The sequence below is a fragment of the Bactrocera tryoni genome, chromosome 5 (assembly GCF_016617805.1).
Source record: "Bactrocera tryoni isolate S06 chromosome 5, CSIRO_BtryS06_freeze2, whole genome shotgun sequence".
Lineage (NCBI taxonomy): Eukaryota > Metazoa > Arthropoda > Insecta > Diptera > Tephritidae > Bactrocera > Bactrocera tryoni.
Genome location: NC_052503.1, coordinates 30,313,389 through 30,337,770, shown reverse-complemented (window position 1 = coordinate 30,337,770; position 24,382 = coordinate 30,313,389). Strand labels below are relative to the sequence as shown.

At 37.7% G+C, this 24,382-nt stretch overlaps 1 protein-coding gene across 4 annotated transcripts in view; it reads right to left on the bottom strand.

Annotated features, from left to right (window-relative positions):
• Positions 1–216: 216 nt before the first annotated feature.
• LOC120778051 (division abnormally delayed protein) overlaps positions 217–24,382 on the bottom strand; it is a 508,824-nt gene continuing 484,658 nt past the window's right edge. For 3 of the 4 annotated variants that reach the window (XM_040109728.1, XM_040109730.1, XM_040109731.1), the window contains exons 4-10: positions 18,190–18,313; positions 17,633–18,079; positions 16,398–16,587; positions 3,243–3,415; positions 2,406–2,613; positions 640–781; positions 390–556 (exon numbers count right to left, since the gene is read on the bottom strand). In XM_040109728.1, coding sequence (XP_039965662.1) covers positions 390–556; positions 640–781; positions 2,406–2,613; positions 3,243–3,415; positions 16,398–16,587; positions 17,633–18,079; positions 18,190–18,313 — 1,451 coding nt within the window. Of the gene's footprint in view, positions 557–639; positions 782–2,405; positions 2,614–3,242; positions 3,416–16,397; positions 16,588–17,632; positions 18,080–18,189; positions 18,314–24,382 lie in introns of all 4 variants that reach the window. The other variant, XM_040109729.1, reaches the window with a different exon arrangement.

The window sequence follows — 24,382 nt, the reverse complement described above, 5'->3', positions numbered from 1 at the left end:
CATACATGTATATATGTATATGTATATTTATTGGTATACGCTAAAGTTTCAAAGAGTTGCACCCTATATACATATGTTTATATATATATGTATATATATATAAACATATCAATTTCAAGAGGCTCATTTGCACATAATGTGTGTATGTATGTTTCAACACACTAGTTTTCAATTTTTATAAATATGTATACATACATATACTTATATATGTATATGCTTCTTTTTGTTTTTAATTATTATTATTTCCATTTCCTCTTCGCCTACTTCGTTTATATAAATTAATTGTTATTTATAGTATTACTAAAGTGAAACAACTTTCCGTTTGCATGCTCCATATATAATTATTGCTGCCTGCTGATTGCTTACCGAGCGCTCTTGGCTGCTCTAATTTAGCTGCTGCTCAGCAAAAAGCTTGCAAGCGGGACTAGTAGTACTGCGGTGGCAAGCAGTTTGCCAAGGCCGCTGTGACACGTCGCCGCATTCTCTTGACGTGGCTGTATGTCGTTGTTGGTGATCTCGGTTGGGCCCAATGGATCGAAGGGCGATGAGGTGGCACCTTAAGGTAAATGAATAAGTAAAAAGTGGTAAAAAGTGAGTACCGAAATCGTTCTTGCTTGCTGAAAACAAAATTGAACTTACCATCGCCAGAGCCGTCACCGGAGCCATTCTGATTGCCATACTCCTCATCGTCCATGTCGTCGGGCATGTGACCGGAGCCCTCCTCGTCGTGACGCGCCATATCGCTTTGTATGTCCGAGTATGTACGTGGAGTGGAAGGTACCTAAGTTATTTTAAATATTATTTATATATATTTATTTAGTTAAAATTTAAATTTGAAATATTATTAAATAAGAAAGGAAGGGCTAAGTTCGGACGCAGCCGATTTTATACTCTACACTAAATTACAAAATTTCTATGAGAATATGTTCACGTCATTTTCTTGAGGTTCTTTACATATTCAAAGTATACATTCAAAATATTGACCGATATATACCGTGTAAAGTCATCCGGAAGTTCCAAAAGCCTGATGTTAAGTATTTGGGGTTGTAGGCAAGTACTAAACCGACCATATTTGACATAAAAGAAAGATTGTTATCAAGAAAAATCTTCTGGATTGTGGATATATCCCACAGATTCGTGGATATTTTTTATATAAAGTCAGCGATAGACATTAAAGGTCTTCTATCTGGTTTGACCTCGACCGATTTTAGATGGGTTGATGTTATTTTCGTTCAGTATTGTTTGATGGAATGAAAGACTTAAGCTTGATCTACGTTTACTCGTATAAATAGTTCAACTTTATTACAAAAATTCACGTTCTGTAAAGAATATGTTTTACGTGAATCCGTTCAACTTATGATCAAAATAATCGGCTTACTTAGCAACTATTCACAACACTATCACCCATCTTGAGACCCAGCAAACATTATTGGATATTATTCGATAATATTCGATTGAATAGATCACGTCCACCACGTAATGAAAAAAATATAGCAGCCGTAGCTGAGAGTGTATACGAAGACCGTAGGGAGTCGATTCGGCGCCGTTCGCAGTAATTCGGACTGACGTATGGAACTACTTGGCGCATTTTATGTCGAGATCTTAGATTGAAAGCGTACAAAATATAGCTTGTACAAGAACTATAACCGTTTGACTTTCCAAAGTGACATCGCTTCGCTCTATGGGCTCTTGAAAAATTCCAGAAAGATCTGACGTTTTCCTGCCAAATGGGCCTCATCCATTTCTGGCTCAATTAATATGTAAAATAGCAAAAGTGTTGCATTTGGGACGAAGAGCAACCTGAAGAGATTCAAGTGGAATCATCGGGCTTTGATAACCGACTATTTGATGCCTGAAATTGAAGCTCGCGATCTCGGTGACATTTGGTTTCAACAAGACGGCGCCACTTCCTTCACATCGCATCAATCAATGGATTTATTGAGAGAAGAGTACGGTGAGCAGATAATTTCATGTTTTAGTCCGGTCGATTGGCCACCAAGTTCGTGTAATGTTACATCGTCAGACTTTTTCCTGTTGAGATATGTAAAGTCTAAGGTCTATACGGACAAAGCCGGTTCGATTAAGGTCTTGAAGCAAAACATCGCGTGTGTCCTTCGTCAGTTACCAGTGGAAATGCTCGAATAAGTCAACGAAATTCAGGTTCCTTCGGAAAGACCATCTGAGATGTAGCAGTGGCCAACATTTGAAAGTTATAATGTTCGAAAAATAAATGCCAAAAAATGTTCTTTCGAATGATAATAAACTTTCCCCATTATATTTGAAGTATCTGTGTTCTTTCTTTAAAAAAATAGCGAACCTCGAAATAGATCACGCTTTATATCTAGCTCGATTAGTTTTAAGAATTTTAAACAATACTTAGTTAACTAAAACAGTTAATCACTTACCGCTGCACCAATATTTTTGCGCACTTTGATCAATTTGTCCACCAACTCGTTCAATTTCGTTGACTGCGAATTTACCTCCAACGGCACCTCGGGATTATAACGTTGCGTATCGACACCCTGTGCCATGACCAATTGCGTGTAGTCGCCAACACGATCGCCTGTCCAGCAGTTGTGATCATTTCGTTGTATGTCATCATCTTCACACACACTGTAGAATGAAAGCGAAAAGTAGAAAAGGAAAAAAGTGAAAATGAAGTTTAAGGTTTTCAAAAATTTTCGTTATTGTCATTTAAGGTTTGTAATAATTTTCTGCAACAAATTATTTTTATATTCCCATTTCTAATAGAATTATTATCGTCGTCGAAATTCCCAAAGAAGCACAAAATCCTAAAGCCCAAATGTTAACAACCTTTGTTCTTAGTGCCCGAGATACTATACACGATGTGTTTCGGCCCAAACCATTACCACCCGTGAAAGTGGTAAGTGTTGCTTTCGTTTTTTGGTTACAACTAACGGTGCTCTCTATACAATTATCATTCTCAATTGCAGCCCTGTCTGACCATGTCGAACAAGGAGATGTTCTGCAACTTCGTCTTCTTCAGTGCGGCTATTTTAGCACCCCTCTACTATACCGTCTTGCGTGACGCTCTGCGCAAGATTCGTAATGTAAATTATAAAATAGTTCGTGTGAGAAATTAAATTTCGCACCAATGTGAAAGAAATCCCTGATCCGTGAGAGTAAATGTAATGTTTGCAAAAATGTTAAGCAAATAATAAATAATTGTGCAAATAAATTTAATATGTAACTGTAAATTTAATAGAGACAACGTTACTCACTTGTGGACTATGTTCGCGTAGAATTCTTTGGATTTATCGATTGTAGATTGGAAGCGTAGAATTTCCGTGTCTGGTGGTGAGGCCCATTTAATGTTGTGTGTAGTTTGGGGGCGTGGCTCGCTGTCTTTAGTGAGGGAGGGTAATAGTTTAGGTGTGCCACATGTTTTCTTAACCTGAAAAAAAAACAAATGAAGATTTAATTAAGTGTGAATCAACTAATAAGCTTCATATTAAAATATCGATTATATTTATCTAAATATATGCTATATATAATATAGTAAGCTGGATTTTTTTCAGTTACCGAGGAATCGATATTTTATCGATACCTTTAGACCCATTTGCATTATTACTTTTCTTAAGACAATTAATTTTAACTATCGACCCATTCGAAATTACTATAATATTGTTTCGTTCACTAAGTAATTTCGTTTGATGACAGCGGCTGATCTTATTGAAGTTTTTCGCAGCAAGCTTCCCACTTAATCGCTTTCTTGTTTAGGAGAATGGAGCCACGTGTAGAAGTTCACGCATGTGAGGAAAGTGTACTGGGTGCCATTCACTTGGGAGTGGCCAGAAACGTTTCCTTTACATATGGCTCAAACAGCTCACGACTTCCGGCCATAGACCAAGTATCCTCAGGGTACCCAAGAAACATCCGTTTGAAGGCGAGCTAAAGTGAGAGGACGAATCATCCATGCATAGGGTTATGCGTTTCCGAAGCTGTTTCGCCCAATCTGGCGCAAAATTTTATCGCGACGCGTTGCTCTTGATTTCGTTTTTCCTTTTCGTGACGAGCACTACAAACACACGTCTACTCAACTTGACGCAGCAGGCGAACTAAGCAAGCTAGAGCGATGGTACATATATCAATGGAGAGGGAGGGATGCCGGAAAAAGAGAAAGGAAATTTCAAGGTCATAGGTTTACCACAAGCGCGGCAATAAAATCAGTCTCATTACGTAATTGTCAATCCTCGTAGTAAGGCTTGTTGGTAAAAAAATTTTCTTGAATTTTTCGGAATAGATTTTGTTTGGTTCACTATCGAAGATTTTCGGCATATTTCACTATCAAAAGGGTAAAAATGTGTATGGAGAAGATGTATTGACCGAACGCTAATGCCAAAATTGGTTTGTCGATGGGGTAAAATAAAGCCGTTGATCGATGCAAATCACCGAATAACAAATCGAGAGATTGCTGAAAGATTAAATTTGTCTAACACGACCGTTCACAAGCAAATGAAGCGTCTAGGATTAATTTCGAAAATTGACATATGGGTTCCGCGTTTTCTTATAGAACGAAATTTGTTTCGTCTCACATTGACGACTGTGATTTTCTGAGCAAACACCAAACATCAATTCATTTTTAAAGCGCGTTGTTACTGACGACGAAATGTGGGCTGCTTACAAAAATGTCAAGCGCAAGAGATCGGGGCCTAAAAAAGGATGAACCAGCTGAAGCCATCGAAGGCCGATAGTCACCAAAAAAGCTTATTTTTTCTGTTTGGTGGATTTTCAAAGATATCATTTATTTCAGCTTTTGCTCGACAATACTACGATTAGTTCTTAAGTGTATTGTGATCAGCTAGACGAATTTAGTGATGCACTCAAACAGAACAGGCCAGAATTTATCAATAGAAAAGGTGCCCGTCAAATTAATGCGAGACCTCATATAAGTTTGATGACTCGCCAAAAGCTTTTGCAATTTGAATTGGATGTGTTACCACACCAACTTTATTCCCCAGACTTGGCACCTTCGGACTATTACTTGTTCCAGTCTTTGCAAAATTGTTTGTATGGTGAACCTTCACCACAAATCAGGACGCCAAAAACCACTTGAACATGTTTTTTGCCGCCAATGAATTTTATGAGCGTGGAATCATTTTCTTTCCCGAAAGTTTGCAAAGGTATTGGAACAAAATGAGAATATACTTGTATAATTTCAAAAAATATTGCACAAGTCTGTATATACGAGGGAAACCTAAAATAATGGAGCATCTCTTGTGCACTTGTCCCGCATTGGTAAGACTACGCTGTAAGCATCTGGGGTACCGACGGTATAATACACTGGAGAAGGTATCGATAGTAATACCTTATCTGGTGGTTCCGTGAGAGAGTCTTGAGTTGGGAGTAGGTTAGGTTTAGTGGATTAAAGTCCCGCACTCCGGCTTTCGATGCTTCCTCCTACTATAAAAAAAAAAAAATAGTGAGGCCGCAGAGTCTGTTAAAATTCGCGTCAAGCGCAGGCATCCTAAATGATGACTATTGCTCTTAAACCTAGCGACTGAACTTCATCTGGTTTCGCAAAGGACCAAAACTGGTCAATGCGTGGCTTATTTGCCTCCCAGACTAAACTAACCTATATACTAATGATCTGATCTCAGATATCGATCTGAAATTTGCAGACGTCCTTTTCTTCCCAAAATGCTACTAATTTGTTTGGTTCGTCGATATATAATAGAACATCCATACAAGCTGATCGATCGAAACCAAGTCCTTTTATGGAATTCTTTTTAATTTCACAAGATATCTTTACGAAATTTAGCATAGATTATTATCTAAGATAACGCTACAAGTTTCGAATATTCAGATCGAACCACTCTACAGCATAAGTATACTATGTAGCTGCCATACAAACTAACACTTCAAATTCAAGTTCTTGTTTGTGAAGGCTATTCTACCTTCAGTTCAACTAAAATTAACTTGTTTTCTTGTTGTTGCTACTAATATGGTATCGAAAAGTTGGAAGAATTACATATATTCAAATACGTTTGGCGTGTGGGTGGTTAACGGACTTTACTGCAATATTCTTAGATCACAAATACTCTCGAAGTATTATTTCAGTTGGCTTACAGGTAAAACGATTTGAAAGCACTTGACGAGTAAATTTTCTTTCTTATCCCTTTGAGAGTTTTAACTATGTGAAAACACATAAGTTGTACTTGTAAGATCCCTTTTTGTCAGCCAATGACTACAACAGAAAGCTGAGGGGTCAAACACAAGCAATTCAAGACTGTTGGTCTCATATGTTTAACATCTAAAAATTGCAAGCGAATCTTCAAATGTACATACATATATGCCATGTATTCGGTTGCTGGTAATTTCTATGTACATAAATATCTGCAAGTTAATAAACATATATACAAGTTTACAAAGAGCCTTTACTCTAAGTACCTACGTATGAGAGTTCGAGTAAGAGCAAAGTAATAAACGAAGGAGCCACACTTCTCGTACAAAGCCTCATAGCGTACGAGCATGGCACGTTTTCTTCTAATGAAAATTTACAGCTGAAAGCATTTGTATGCAACACACAGGCAATTAAAATCGAATAAATACAAGTATGAGTGCTGTAGTAGGCGCCTCTATGGTTTTAGGACTAAGCGTGTTTTTGAAGTTCTTCATTGTTTTACGAAGGTAGTTTTCCTACGGTTTATTAACTACCATAAACACAGCTACATTTATTTCTACTCGTATTCAGGCGTGTATATTTGTATGTGGTCATGTATGTACGTGTGTGAGAAATCCGACTCATTTGGTCAGACTTAATTCCTTTGCTTCCAATTCTATGCGCACGTGTGCATATACAAAGTATAGTATGTCTGTAAGTTTCCAACAACAATTTAAAGTAAGGCAGTAAGGTGCCTGCGAGCTTGCAGTTATTAGATACACAGATTGTTGAGTTTCCACGAAGGCTGGTTCGAGTTGCAGTGATTGCAGTTGTTCGGTGTGTAATTTACGAAAATGTAAACGTAGACCAGGTAATGGTGCTGTGCAGTGCATATTAATTAACTGTAAGCACGGGCTTACAAACATATGTATGTGTAATACGAAAACAATTGGAGATTTGAATGAATGCGTAGCTATGTACATATGTACATCGTCCTGTTAGTTTACTTTGAACTGTATGCTTCAAAGCCTGAGTACATGTATGTATGTATGCATTCCAAACAAGTGTGTAAATGTTGTTGACTATGAACATAAATATGTATGTGAATGAGGGAAAAGTTAATTAAATGAGCAGAATGCCTTGTGAGTGCAGCAATTTGTGAATGGTCTGTAAATATTAATACATTTATATTTATACCCTCTACAAATATGACATATTTAAGCAATTATAACTGCAAAGAAGGAGAAAAGTTAAGTTCGAAGCTATAATAATCTGTACCGGTGCATTTTTCTATAGAAAGGTCTAAAGATCTTCTCATCTTCATCTGATCTTCATTTTGATCGGTCAAGTTGTATTCAGCAATAATTATTTTGTCGCTTTCAAAGTAATCCCCACCAGATGTAATACACCACATGCCAACGATTTTTCCATTATGGAAGGTTTTGTAGAAAGACAAAATTTTAGACAAATTCTTTGAGGTGTACCAACTTAAGAAGCTGCTGGTTGACAGATTGCGCTCATATGTGACCAATTAATTAAGGGGACAGCCCCATCAACCTAGGAAAATACCTTCTTTGGTAATATCATTTACCCGGGGGATTTAATTGCAATTTCCGGGTGCTTTTTTGTCACAATGTATAAATGATAAATGGGACGAGCTGAGTCGATTTAGCTATGCCCATTATTTGTTCAAGACATCGCGTATAAGGTTCTATCGAGCGTATTGTGTGAAAGATCAAAGCATACCGTCAACAAACTGATTGGACCTTATCAGTATGGCTTTAGACCTGGCAAATCAACAACTGATAAGATTTTGACCTTGCGCCAAATCTTTGAAAAGACCCGTGAAAAGAGAATCGACACTTACCACCTCTTCGTCGATTTCAAAGCTGCCTTTGATAGCACGAAAAGGAGCTGCCTTTATGCCGCGATGTCTGAATTTGGTATCCCCGCAAAACTAAAACGGCTGTGTAAGCTGACGTTGAGCAACACCAAAAGGTCCGTCAGGATCGAGAAGGACCTCTCCGAGCCGTTCGATACCTAACGAGGTTTCAGACAAGGCGACCACTTTCGTGTGACTTCTTCAACCTATTTCTGGAGAATGTAATTCGAGCTGCAGAACTAAGCAGAGAAGGTACAATCTTCTATAAGAGTGTACAGGTGATGATATTGATATCATTGGCCTTAACAACCGAGCAGTTAGTTCTGCTTTCTCCAGAATGGATAAGGCAGCGAAGCAAATCGGTCTGGTGGTGAACGAGGGCAAGACGAAATAACTCCTGTCATCAAACAAACAGTCGTTGCACTCGCGTCATAACTTCGAAGTTGTAGATAATTTCGTTTATCTTGGAACCAGCATTAATACCAACAACAACGTCAGCTTCGAAATACTACGCAGAATATCTCTTGCTAACAGGTGCTACTGCGGACTAAGTCGGCAATTGAGAGGTAAAGTCCTCTCTCGACGAACAAAAACTCTATAAGTCACTCATTATTCCCGTCCTGTTATATGGTGCAGAGGCATGGGCGATGACAACATCTGATGAGTCGACGTTGCGAGTTATCGAGAGAGAAGTTCTGCGAAAGATGTAATCGGCGATTTAAAAGACTACGGCTACGCTGGCTAGGTCATGTTGTCCGAATTGACGTCCACTTCGTTGGAAGCACCAGGTGGAGAAGGACCTGGCTTCGCTTTGAATCTCCAGTTGGCGACACTTAGCGCAAAGAAGAAACGACTGGCGTGCTGTTGTTAACTCGGATATAACCCCGTAAGCGTTTTCTACGTCAGTAAAAAAAGAAGATTATTGTCCAAGTCTTCATTTGTCTTCGTTCAATTTGTTCAGATTTGAACATTATTCATATAGCTGCCATTGCAAATCTCACCGATGAATCGAAATCAAGATACAATTTTTGTATACTCCTTTATGCTATAAAAAATTTACCCGTGAAGGGTATTATAGTTTCGGTGAGACCGAGTCTTCAGTTTTGAAAAAGTTGAAAGAACCATCCTACAACACATACTATATATACATATTTATACATACAAAATGTATATAATATGGTTCTATGTATAGACTTAGTTGTTCAATATCCGCATATATTTGCACTTTCATTAATTTCATTTGCTGTGCTTGACCAACAGACACTTCAGAAATTATTATCCATCAACATTATTTTATTAAGAGCAATAATAATTGCAATTACATATTGCGATATGCGATATCACGACAATAGATAGCGCATGAATGAATGCAATTACATGAACTACTCACTCAAAAGCACTTAAGTTTATTATTAAGCACACCTTCCGGTATTACAAACGAGAACTCGCTGGAAATTATAAGTTTAACTCAAACTTGACATTCAGACAAAGACAAAACTCGATGGAAAATAAAACCAACAACAACAATAATAGCCACAATTCATTTAACTCAACACAAAAGTGCACTTATGTAAATGCTTAATGCTTATAAGCACAGGAAACACGTTGCCTCATTGCTCATGCAGCAAGTTGCGCTTAAATTGAATGCATTTTACGTGCAACGTGCCACAAGCTTAAACGGTATTCACAATGACTATAGGGGACGCCTGCAACGCTCGTCAGCGTGGTCATCATGGAATAAACTATGTGCTCGTGTTTTTTTTCATGTACACTTATATAAGTAATCAAGGAAAGGTATAAAAATCTGAATGCATGATTTATTTGTGAGCTTTGAAGGTGAAAAAGCTGAACGTTTATTTTAAATTTCTCTTGGATTTATTAGATATTTAAAAATAAAATATGGTTAGTAGGTTTAGACTTGAAGGTCGCAGCTAAAGGCTGTATGAGAGTGGCTGATGAACGGATTCCAGGGTAAAAGCTCTGTTGTTATACAATGAACAGGGTATATTTAGTTTGCTATAAAGTTTGTCTCCTCCAGAAGCCAAAGTCGGGTATCATGCGCACACACCATGCGCAAATGACTAGTGTGATGAGCTGTGTCCATTTAACCATATTCATCTATTCATCCGTTTCTATTTAGAGAAAATAGACCTTCAGCTTACGAAGTATTGAACTAAATTTATGCAAAGGACTAACACTCTAAACATCTATATTCGAAAATGGATGATGGAGTTGCTGCGAGAATATACTGTGCGGAGTTAGGCATAAGGCAACCTTTTAGGTTGTCGGACCACTGCAGTGTATTTCAGGCTGAGGTCTTTGCTATTGCGAAAGCAGCGGGGCTGGTCGCTAAATCACCTGCAGGCAATTACAGACAACCAAACAGCAATCAAGGCTGTAACCTCGTATCGCATATCGGCCAGAAGAGTTTTGGAAAGCAGGGTAGCAGTGGAAATTGTTGCCAGCAGTAAGCAACTTAACTTCTACTGGGTGCGAGGCCACAAAGGCATCGAGGGCAATGAAATAGTGAACGATCTCGGCAAAAGCATGGTAAAGAAAATCGAAACCCGATGGAACGAGCTACTTAGGTGCAAAACTGCAAAAGTCATGTGCAAAACGGTAGTTCGGAAGTACACAGCATTCCATGGGCATAGAAGAAGAGACTGCAGGAGCATGATGGGAATACTAACTGGTCACTGACTGATGGCGATACTCAGGGGCAAGATGAGGCTGACAGATCTGCAGGGCAGTAGAGAAACAATGGAGCATCTCTTGTGCACTTGTCCCGCATTGGCAAGACTACGCTGTAGGCATCTGGAGTCTCCACAGTATGATACACTGGAGGAGGTTTCGACAGTGAGACCGCAGAATGTGTTAAAATTCGCGTCAAGCGCAGGCGTCCTAAATGGTGACTACTCCTCTTGGACTTAGCAAGTGATCTCCATCTGGTATCGCAAAGGATCGAAATGGTCTATGCGTGGCTTATTGGGCTACCAGATTAACCTAACCTAACCTAACCTATGCAAACGACCTTTACTCTTCAAACCGCAGCTCATTTGTCGGAACCGCCGATATTTTATCACTATCGCACTAATCGCATTAAACAGACCCTAACTATCCATATAAATTGTCAAAAGCGGAACATAATTTTTGGTGTTTGGAGCTGAGTTGCTGGTATAAATCTAGCTGGGCTGGCATAAGTCCGGATAACACCTTTACTGTCCCAACATCAGAATATAAACATCGACTAGTCATTTCAGAACTATGTATTTATTCTAACATAAATGTTGGTTCATTGCTCATCCCAGTATATACTTGAAGTACAGTAGTAGATAGTGAAAACTTCCCCTCTTTGAAACTACATATTTATAGCGAATCAGAGTCATAATTTTACGAAGTACAATGAAACATTTGATCGAAGAATGAGAATGTAGTAACAAAGTTTTACTATAAAAGCGTGTTAAGTCATTTCATGCTTAGAAAAGGTCTATTAATAAGGTTGACGGTATTTTTACAGCTTTTGGCGGCATTGTTTGTTTACGTATTTATGCCAAATTTTGTCAGTGTTTTCAGTAAGGCCTGCCTTTTAATCATGTCACTTTTTACTTTGGTACAAAGTTTTCCGATATCTACAGTTTTTTCATCGAAATATCATCTTCTCAGATGAGGGTCATTTCTGGCCAATTGCTTCACCAAAAAACAAAATTGTTGTTTTTGGGGTAAGTCAAATACCCGAGTGGTTCAGGAAATCCCAATGTCGGCATCATCGGGCCTAATTTTTTTCGAAATAAAACAGGAAATGCCGTTACCATCAATATCTTGCGTTATAACACGATGTTAAGCGTATTTTTCCTACGGACTTGGATGAAATCGAGCTGAGTGAACCACATAATTGAAATGGCTTTCCAAAAAAATTTAAATTTTTGTTCTAGTGAATTAATAATATTTCGTTTTATATAACAAAAACACATTCCACTGGGCAACAATACTTAAACCATGAGTATACTCAAATTACAGTTTTTCCGAGAATTTATTAATATAATCCAAATTGGTCACGTTCAGAAACCTTACTGTCACTCATGATAATGCCAACATTTCATGGTCAGCGCACCCAGTGGGTGTCACTTTATCAAAAATACTTCGTTGTAGAGAAGACATGCACTTGCAGTCTGGTGCAATTATTATCAATTACAACCAACAATGAAATGAGTAACGAAATGCAGTTTTGAGCTGACTTTGTCATCGTTGTTCACAAAGCTCTCCTTTTTCCTCGCTACTTGCATATGTACAATGTACTCGTACGTGAAACAATTTGATCGGCATTAAAACGTAGTGGCACCGTGCGGCACCAAACTGGAGGATTGGCAAAAATTTACGCCATGCGATGCACAATAGTTTTCACTTGCACAACACGGGCGCCGTGACTACGCCCGAACGAACGAATGACGAAAGGTCAAATTAATGTGCATTAATCAATCATTGTCGAGGCACTTTCATAATTTATCAAAGTGGCAATAAATTGGCAAACAGCAGGTACCACTTGTCGTTGTTTTTTAGAATGGTAGTGTAAATGCTTGTTTCTTACGAGCATGCACATATTTGAATTCCTGTACTAAAACCTCTCACCCTCCATCAATCACTCGTTTAATTAGCTTCCTTCTTTCTTTGTTCGACGAACACGATTAGCGAAATTTGTTTATATAATTACACAGAGGAGTCAACAGCATAAGCGATAAAAAAATACAACCTAATATTTTTTAACTACAGTCGGGGGATTTTCCAGCTATATAACGGGTGATCCAAGTAGAGGTAAATTTTTCATTAGGCTTTTTTGACAGATCACGTGTGAGTCGTATCAAACTGTCATGTTATTTTTGTTCAGTATTGTTTAGCATTTCATCATGGAAAGACTTGCGTTTGAACTACTTTTACAAATCGTTCAACTTTATTACGAAAATTCACGTTCTGTGAAGAATTTATTGTGTGCGTTTTGCTCAACTTATGGTCAACATACTTAATCGGCCTACTCAGCGGACTATTCAGAACACCGTCATCCATCTTCAGACTCATTGAACTTCGCATTTTACGTCAAGATCTTAAATTGAAAGCTTACAAAATACAGCTTGTGTAAGAACTGAAGCTGCTCGACCTTCTTAAGAGACATCATTTCGCTCTACTTGTATAGGCTTTTGAAAAGTTTCCACAAGCTCCGACGTTTTCGAGCCAAATTTTGTTCAGCGATGAGGCCCATTTCTCGCTCAATAGATTTGTAAACATGCAAAATTGACGCATTTGGGAGGAAGAGTAACCTGAGGAGATTCAAGATTTCATTTCATCCAGAAAAAGCAACGGTTTGGTGACGTTTGTGGCTAGTTTAATCATCGGTCCATTTTTCCTCAAAAATAATGGCGATGAGAACGTAACTGTCAATGGCGATCGTTATCGCGCCATGATAACTGACTATTTGATGCCTGAAATTGAAGCTCGTGATCTCGGCGACATTTGGATTCAACAAGACGGCGCCACTTTCCACACATCGCATCAATCAACGGATTTATTGAGATTATACTGCGGTGGACAGCAAGATCGTGTGATACCACACCGTTAGACTTTATCTTGTAGGGATAAAGTCTTTGCGGACAATTCCGCTTCGAATCAGGCTGGGAGCTAAACATTAGACTGGTATCTGGCGAATGAGTTACCAGTTGAAATGCTAGAATGTGTCATCGAAAATAGGACTCAACGGATGGACCATATGAGTCGTAGCCGCAGCCAACATTTGAAATGCCAAAATGTTCTATCGAATGATAATAAACATTCCCCATTAAATTAAAAGTTTTAGAGATTTTTCTTTAAAAATAATAAGTAACCTCGAAATGGATCACCCTTTATGGAAAGAAATAAGAATAAAGATTCAGTCCTTAGCTGGTATGTAGCAGTTTCATATAAAAAAGTGGAGAAAACTCGCCGTATTTCTAAAAGGTATTAGCTGTCGTCGATTCGCCTTGTGCTAGAGAGTAGTGAATCGAACAACCTATATCAGTTGTTCAAATAGACTCACAGCACGTACGGTGCAATCTCCATTTCTTCTGACTTGTTTATACGAGAGTATGATTAAATGTATATCCAGGAAGCATACAGTTACATCGAAATTGTTCCAAATGGAACAACTTATTAGATGTGAAATAACTTATTAGATGTGGTGGTCTAAGGATGGATTCGAAGAGATTGACAATATTATGCATATTATATATGTCGATATTGGATATCTCAGACTCAAATTTAAATAATCATGCGTATAATCTCTACTACGACTGTTTCATATAATTAAAAATGAATAACTATTTGAATCAAAAAGAAGCATCGTAGAAATCATTTTCGCGATCGATGCCAATAATGAATACAAAATTGTACCTTGGTCTCCGAGTATACTTTACCCACACTTATATGAAACCTAAAAGTTATGCGCCAACTTCTTCAAGTTTCACAAAAACAACACCAAACAACGGATTTAATTAATTGAATCAATCGATCTCATTTAAATTTACAAGCATTCGAAAACGAAAAACTTAATTATGCCACCTGTGTGCGACTCCCTTCTTGTTTTGCACTGCTGCTTAGTGATTTTCGCTTTTTAGTTGAAAAAAAAAAACTGAAAAATCAACAATCGAAAGGGAGATAAAAACTGGAACATTTGCTCCACTTTATATTTTGAAATTACGGCCAAGTAAAGTGGAAGCCTAAAAAGGTACATACTATACACGAGGCCGACGACTTTTTCCCACATTCCTCCATATATGGTTATTGTTGTAGGAACCCACATTGGCGAATAAAAATATTGGCAAAGCTGGAGATATTTAATTAAAGCAGAAAAGGAAGAAGAAGCGGCATACAACATTACATAGGGGACAGATTTTATAGGGTAAGAAAACATACAGAGTAGCAGATAAAGAGCTTTGAGGCCGAGTTAGGGTAACACAGGTCTTTCGGTAATAGTTTTTAATATTGTAAGTGGTCGTAAAACTAGAAAAATATTTGAGCAAAATAATATTAGTGACTCTCATTTATTATCGATGACAAATAAACATTCTAAACTAAATTTTTAAGACTGAGTGGACTTCAGAGTGAGTAATCTATAGTTTTATCTTTTCGGCTTATACTGCACCGATAGATAACGATTTTTTTGTAAATTTGACATTATTAGCTGTTGTGCTGTGCTAGCACATGATAGTCGATGATGTGCACTAATATTAATTTGTGTATGTATGTATGGTATGAGTATATCCAAAATTGATTGGTTTATAGAGTTGTAGATGTCTTTAAATAACGAAATGTATGTAGTAGCAACATTGGTTTTAATTTACAAAATGACAAGAAGCATTGAACGTGAGAACAAGGAATTGCAGCTGAAGGAATTATGAGAGACTGAAAAAACATCACATTGTACAGTTTTTCTTCGATAAAGGCGAAATCGCAAGTCCGACGGCTGAAAATTGCATTTATGGTACTCATACTGTAAGAGCCAATCACGCTCAATTTTGATTTCCAAATTTCTGTTCCTATGATCCAATGGTGGTGCCAATGACTCACCCCAAACAGGTGAGCTAATTGTTGCAAATATTGATAAAATGATGGAAATCGTCGAAACCGATCGTCATGAAATCATAGTTTCGATTACCCGGAAGTTAAACATTGCTCAAAACCATCATTTGGAATCATTTAAGTAAGGCAAGAAACAAAAAGAAGCTCGATGTCTGGGTGTCACACGAAGTAATGTAAAAGAAACCTTGCGGAATCGCAATAAAACCAATCCATTTCTTAAGCAATCACTTAGGTCACCTGCGACAACGTTCAGGGAAGAAGTTTGTAGTCGAATCACGGCGAGCCTTTGACGGAGCCAAATAGGGGCCAAGCCAGGTTTGACGATCAGAAAGATTTTGCCATGTGTTTGGTGGGACTGGAAGGGAATCTACTATGTGATGTTGTTGTAGCCGCAGAATTCTACCGAGTTGACAGTCCTTGACCGGATAAAAAATTCGGGACCGTTCCGGTTATGTATGTTTACTATGTGCTACGGTCAAACTCTTGATTTGGATCTCTACTGTCAACAGCTGGACCATGTGAAGTAAGCACACGTCTATAAGTGGCCAGCTATGACCAATAGTAGAGAAATTATGTTGCATTAGGACAACACCAGGTCAACCACAGATGCATAGTGACTCCCCAACATCTCCTAGAGCTTGGCTGGGAGGTGGTACAAATGTGACCTAAATCGAATTATTCTTCAAGCTTAATACAAAAATAATGTATTTCTTCTTATTGGATCTGATATTAGGTTTGAGACTTGGGTAAATGTTTATTTTAAATTTTTTCATTTAATTCTTTACTTACCTTCATTTCTAGGTTAGGTCCATTTTCCATAGCACGCATAATGGTTTCCGATAACTTAATATCTAGTTGTTTAATTGTTGTTACAATACCACTATCAGATCGTATATGAGTTGTCACTAAATTTTGGATCGCATCCACAACATTGGACCAAGGGCCTTCCAAAACGCCGGCGTATTGAGCCGAACAACCGCTGTAAAAAAAACAAAAAATAGTTACCCATATTAATATTGATATACGTGTAATAATTTCTGCCGCCTTATATCTGATTGGAATGAAAGTTCTTTATTTATGCGTGGGTTGCTAGTTACATTTTTGGTTTGGTGAGATTTGAGTGTTATCAGGCCCTATCTGCTGGTTTGATTGCAGAGTTTGTTACGATTTAAAGTAAGTACGTATTGTGAGTTATATTTGCGAGCTAAAGTAGGGATAGTGCCTTCTCACTTCCTTCCCACATTCAGGGTTGCGCGCTGGGTTTGGGTCTCGCCATGTAAAAAACACTACCAATGAAAAGAAGAAAACAGCCTCGGATGAGAGATCCCTCGTTTGATGACGACCCCCGTTGTTAACTCGGCTATAACCGCGAAAGCGGCGTCTACGCTTTAAAGAAAAAGAAGAAGTTCTCATTTATGGTTGACTTTGGGCGACGAAAACATCGAATTGATAAACTATTCAATATAAACGCAGGCTTAGAAATTTTTAGCTCTCTTTTGCTCTTTTATGTTAGATCAAGGCTAAACATCGGGATTTCCTAATAATTTTGATGGTGCTTCGGAAATGTCTTATCAAATTGAACATAAATCTCCCAAAATTGTTTAAAAAGAAAGAAAGTGTCAATATATATTTTCAAATCAGTTAGGTAGGTGGGTAGAGTGACTGACTGACGACGCACCGGGACTACAGTCCTCTCACTCTACCATCTTCTCTCTGAACCATCCCGTGCTCCTGATGAAGCTCATCAGTATGAAAAGATTTTCTGTGCAATCTCCGAAACGTCGCTGAGAAACCCTCAACCGATGGCTGCGATTCTTTTCTTATATAGAACCTTGTACTAACATAGAAGATGTTTTATAGTCCCCTCCTCTTCTATCTACTGACAGCCGCTACAAAGACGTTCCTAATCTAGTTCTCAAACCAAACCTTAATATCCTCAGTCCTGAGCAAAAAATTAGATTAGCAACCTTCGTAATAGTGATTTACGCGGCTCAGCCATTATGCACTGTCGTCACTATACTTACTGCAATACATTCATGCAATAACTGTAGCACGGCTTCACTTGTGTCTTCTGCAAACCATTACAACTAGGACAGTGCCTCATTTTGAGCAAATGCTTTTGACAGTTGTCGCTCAGATACAACGAATACAATTGATCAGCTTCGCTCAGCACCTCAGCGCTCTGTTGCAATGAATTTAAGAACATTGTCGCTGTTTGTACACTCTGCAACAAATTGCGTTTGATCTCCTGTGGTATGCTGCCAAACGGCTGCAGATCGTCGAATGTGTGCTTCAAGCAATTGATATAATCCTCATGTAATTCGCCGTAATTATCTTTGCTCAAGTGCACTGCCTGATGATAGGCGACCGGAAAGAGATTCACAAAGAATTTTTGTATTGCTTCTTCCAGATTGTTCAGATTGTTGACGCTACCGCTGTTGATGCTGTTGCTGTTCGAATTCCTCAAATGGCTGTAAAGAGGCAAACAAGAGACAAAGGAAGGTTAGTTATTAGATTGGGCTTTAAAAAAGAGAGAATGAGCGAGAGTGTAATAGATAGATGTAAATGTGGCAAGGCTTACTTCATGATTTCGGAATAGAGTTGATGGATCAATTCGCTGGATTGTGGCACCATGCGCCGGTACACTTGTGAAAAGACCGCAAGTGTCTTATTCTCTGATTGCTCTGCCAGGTCTAGGACATGTTCTGTAAAGACAAAAAAAGTTTAATTAATTAAACATATATTATCTGAACAATATTAAGTGATATAAAAGCTTAAGTTATCAATTATGCTTGGGTACTCGTATTAATTTTTTTGGATGTTAATTAAATGTGTAACCCTATAATGAAGAAAAGAGGTCGCGTCAAGACAGGTACGTCTATGAAAATATGGCTCAGATATTGAAACAGTCAATCAGGCGCGATTTTTCTTTTATTGATTCTATCCCTGTAATTTTGATGTCAAAGATACACAATGCTTTGGATAGTCAGTGGAAATCTTATAGTCCGAGCATCATGTAAGCACTATTTATTTATATTGCCCTGGGTGCCAAGGCCAAAAATCTAATTGACCGATGGTCCATCTGAGAATCGCTGCTGAATAACAACAAAATCGGTCCTTTTCTGAAGATGAAAAGGAAAAATAGGTCACTTACGACAATGTCAAGCAAAATCGTCGTGGTCGAATTGCGTATAATCGGCGCAAGCGGTGGTCAAGTCAGGATTGACGATCAGGAAAGTTTTGATATGGTGGGAATGGAGTGATATATTATTTTAAATTGCTCTACTGCAGCCAAACTCTGAAATCGGACCTGAACTCTCATGAATTGGACCACCTGAGCGAAGTTATCCCCTACAAGCGGCCAGCTTTGGCCATCATCACAGAAAATGTACTCTATCTAGACGGCTCCAGGCCACACACATCGATAGTAACTTTCCAGAACCGAATCCGGAATGAAGTGATCTATTTTTTCCTGTTATTGACAAACGATTTTTTTGGTGAAAAATTATCCATCAGAGAAGCTTGAGAGATTCGACTGTGCCAGTTTTTTGTTAGAGAACAGGTTTCTAAGAGAACACTTTCCAAATGACAACAAGTTTCCTATTAAAACTGTGCGTATTTGAGATAAGTCGGATCATTCTAATTATGTTAGCATAGCTAAAACTTTTTAGAAATAATCCTTTTACTGGACCTTAAATTTAAAGTTCATTAGCTGAATTTAGCTTTACAAAAATGTGGAAGAGTATATTGGTTGATATGGTTATACCATAGTATTCACGTTCGATTCAAATATGATGTAGGATCGGAGAAGTAAAAGCTATATAGAGGTTAAAAATGAATGGCAGGATGGTTTAAGAGCTAGATATGTAAGTGATTTAAAAACCCTCGATTTTCATTGTACAGTAAAAGTGTCGCTAATGGATTGGTAATTAGTGTTTAATGTTGGGACGAAATTGTGTTATATAACATATGTAAAGTATATGTACATATACATACATATATATAATGTATATTCCGCATGAAACACTTTACTAAAGAAAGAAGCGGCTACTTTTTGGCGTAAATTGCCGGCGAAAATTGACAACTGCTAAAAATAAATACATAACTATATACATATAAGTCTGAAAATTTTATATGTATTTCTTCGAAGGTATCTGTTTAAAATACGGAAATACTTTTTTCAAAGGCGCACTGAGCTGTCAAGCTACAAATGTGTCGGTCTGTATGAGATCATCAGGCAAAATGCCTGACAAAGGCTTGCCAATCCATTGGTAATTGTTAATTGGCGATCAAAGTCGCGCGTTGGCATTTTACTGTCAGCTTGTTTCTCAAGAAATTGTGGCAGAAAATCCTTTTCAATGCTAATTAAGTATAAAACATACACATCTGCACAGTAAAAAATGCCATAAAATGTGCGAAATTTGAAATTTAGCGTTTCAGATCAATTTCAACGTGTTCAAAATCCATGAAAATGTGCCGAAAATTTTCAGGTATTCAAAGCAGGCAAAGCTGGCAACGGGTTTAGCACTAAGAACTTGGCAGCAAAGCGTCGTCCGTTATAGCATACGCCAGCAATTTCCGTTATGCTGCGGTGTGTCTAACATGTTAATTGGGTGATGGAGGTAAATTAGGTACGGATGTGAGAGCTTTAATGGCGATCGCCACAAGAATGCCGATCCCGCCAATTTGGGATGGAGATTTTATGCTAGCTTCGATGTATGAATGAGTGGAGATTATGTATGTTTTTATGCTTATGTGTGGTGTGATTTAGTGTGCGGTTTTAATGCATGATAGCGTGTGATTTATGCGGGATCACGTTGTTATTTTGTGAAGGAGTTTTTTACTTAATATTTTAACGAAATGTGTGGCACTAAAATTCACCTAAAGTCACTCTTGCTTTGTAGCAATAATGAGTCATATATGTGTAAATATGTATATACATATGTATGTATATGTAGAGCTTAAGTACTTATGTTTAAAGAAACTATTTTGACTAAATATTTATGCGAATTCTATGAAAACCTTGTTTATTTTCTTATTTTAACTGGCGCCCAAGAATCACTCTGATATAGCAACATATGCTTATATGTATTAGATATAGTTGATGTGGATATACATAAGTATTTCTGTCAAATGTTGAAGTATACATACTTATATGGCCATAGAAGGGAAGATCGATAAATCGGTGAATATTTGAAATTCACCAAAGATTTTTATGGAATAAAATACTTATAAGCAAACAAGAACAAACGTTAACTTGGGTTGCGATGAAGCTATAATATCCTTCACAAATATAAAATAACTCGATTTCGTTTGGACATTTTATGAGACAGCCTTATGATATAGTGATCCGAACTGAAACATTTTTTTTTGGAAATTACTCCAATGCTTGAGGACATAATCCACGCTACTTTTGGTGAAGATATTTCGTCAAATACAAGTTTTTCAATGCTAGCGCTTGGTTCCCGTCGTTCAGTCTGTGTGGCAGTTACATTCTACATATAATAGTCTGATATTGGCGGTTCTGACTAATGAGCAGCTTCTTGGGGAGAAGTTGCGAACTGGTTCCTTAGCTTTTGAGATATTATTTTGAAATTTCGCACATGGAGAAAAAGTCGTGTGTAAAATTTCAGAGGGATATCTCAAAAACTGTGGCTTCAAATATAATACAAGTTCTAAGTATGTAGATAGACTTTTTTAGACAGATCACGCGTAAGTCCTGTCGCCTGAACCACGTTTACAATTCGCTCAACTTTATTTTGAAAATTCACGTTCTCATAGCTGAGAGTGTACACGAAGACCGTTGAGAGTCGATTCGGCAGCTCGGACCTGACGTATGGTCCGACTCGACCTTTTCAAACGAAATCGCTTCGCTCTATGGGCTCTTGAAAACTTGTGATAGGTGTGTACTTAAGTTTTTGGAGAAGAGAAAGTGCTTATTTACTTTTAAAATTCAAATTTGATAACTTTAAATATTATTTTAAACTTTCGAACTTCGACATAATGCACATCGTATTATACGAAAGTAGGTATATTTTCTACCTTTCCTTTCCTTTGTTCCATCAGTCATATTCTATAAATTTGATCCCACCGGCTGATTTTGATAACTTTTAAAGCATAAGTTTGTGCACACATTTCGATAAATTGTGAGAAAACTTGTAGAGAAAGCGTATGACCTTGCTTAGCAAGTAACCCTCGTATCAATCACATATGGTATATTCGGCATTTGGCAAAAGTCTTGCTTTATCAGCTTACACTTTCATCAATAAACAGATCAAAATTTATGCCTACGAAGAAGTCCGCCATATTACTAGGCCGCACTTAATTAAACAAAGAGTCATGCCCCCAAATGGCGCCGCCACATTTGCGTCGATCGCACGCTGGCGATCTGGTACACATCAGCGTTGTTAGCAAACGCGAAGTGTGTGTGATCGAACGCAGCCCGTTTCGTGTTTTTGTATATTTATAAAATATGGCAGTCAGTTCATACCGCTTCGTAAACTGATCATCTGTTGATCGCTGCTGTTGGTCAAAAAGCAACGGTTGCTGCGTAATGTTTACATGAGGATTCTACATATGTGTTGCACGCTTAATAAACTGGCGTGTGGTTTAAGTGAAAATGTGGCACCTTCATAAACAATTAAAGGGTGATTCATTTCGAGGTACCTTACTAATAAAAAATAAAAAAAACACGAACTTCAAATTTAATGGGGGAAAGTTTACTATCATTTGAAAGGACATTCTTTGACATTTATTTTTAGAAGACTATCTCTTTCAAATATTGGCCGGGGCGTGATATTTTGTTCCAAGGCCTGAATAGAAGATTGGATGTCCGCATAGACTTTAGATTTTACAAATCCCCACACAAAAGTCTAACGGGTCTTGGTGGCCAATCGATCGCCCTAAAATGTGAAATTATCTGCTCACAGAAGCGTTCTCTCAGTAATTCCTATGATTGATGCGATGTGTGGGAAGTGGCGCCGTCTTGTTGAAACCAAATATCGCCGAGATCAGGAGCTTCAATTTCAGACATCAAATAATCGATAATCATGACGCGAAAACGTCGGATCTTCTTGGAACTTTTCAAGAGCCCATAGAGTGAGGCGAGGTCGCTTGGGAAGGTCGAGCGGCTTCAGTTCTAGCGCAAGCTGTATTTTGTACGCTTCCAATTTAAAATCTCCATGAAACGACTCACACGCTATTTGTCAAAAAAGGCTATTGAAATAAGCACCTTTACTTGGATTCTCCGCTATATAATATAAATATAATTACCTTAAGAAGAAGTCCTTTTAATCTGAAACTATCATCAACACCACGACTTTCTTCTAGCTTAAGGGTATTGCAGAGTTCCATGGAATAATTTTTACAAGTGGAAATAAAGTTATGTGATCGCTACTAAAGGTGAATAAAGCCATGCGCCAGCTTTTAAAAAATCGAATGCAATATTTCTCAACAACCGGGATTAAACCCAATTCTCATAGAACGATAATTCGAAAATTCAATAGCAATCAATGTTCGAATTCAAGCACGTGCTATAAAGATTGTGCTTCCAAAATGAATCGATTTACTCTGAGCACGTTCCATAACTAAGTATAGTGGGCACAGAGATGACTTATAAAGTTAAACAGAACTTATTGAAATGCATTTCCTACTGCAAATTACTTCAGCACGTGTCTAAACTAAGAAAATATGTCAAATAGATGAAAATAATTCTATTCTTGAAATATGACGGGAAATGTCGACAGTATATTTATATATTATTCAATATTTCCATAAAAAATTGAAACCAAAATTCCTTTCAACATTCGCGCATTCTAATGAGTCGCTGAATATGGCACAACACACTAAAAATGTCACATTGATCGCTTTCTAATAATGACATCATCTCAACAGCGCTGATCAACTAGAAGCGTACTAAATTGATTTGAAAATACAAAAACAAAACTAAAGCTGATTGTGAATGGCAGCTGCTTTGGCCAGTTTAACTTGAAAGAGCGGATATCGCAGCTGCGCAATGATCATTCATTGACAATTCTGGTTTGCAGAATGATAGCAGGCGGTTCGAATTAGCGGAAGTGCAAGCAATTGCTGTTAACAGTGATATTCTACTCTCTTTCTTCCCTCAAATTGTCGCTAGAGATATTCTATTTTATCATTAAATTGCATTAATTTATAATTGCATTGAATGGAGCCTACAAATAATTGTGCACACATAGTTTTATCATTGTTATATTGATGAGTTATTGTGGTGGACATTATTTAGTAGATTTATTAACACTTGGCGGAAGCGTTTAATTAGTTGTGAGCAAATGACACCACCAATTATGACAAGAGAATGTGAGAAAACAACTTTTCGGATTCAGATGTTTACAAGTGAACAGATATATATATGTGTATAAATAAGTATATTATATCGTATATATATTTATATAACATGTATGGCATTTTATTGCAATTAAATTTCTATTCCACATATGGCGGTCTAAACTTTTAATATTATACATACATATGTATGTATTTAAATGTAAAATACGTAATCAAGCGTGTCGAAGAAATCGTTGTGAATAATTTTGCGAATCGTTGCACAAAGCGGTCGATATTATTGCTGTTTTTCTATTTATTTGAAATTAAAAATGTGGCAGCCGTAGCTGAGAGTGTACACGAAGACCGTGGGGAGTTGATTTGGCGACGTTCGCAGTAACTTGGACTGACGTATGGTATACTGAAGCAGCACGACCTTCCCTAGCATCATCGCTTCGCTCTTGGGCTCTTGA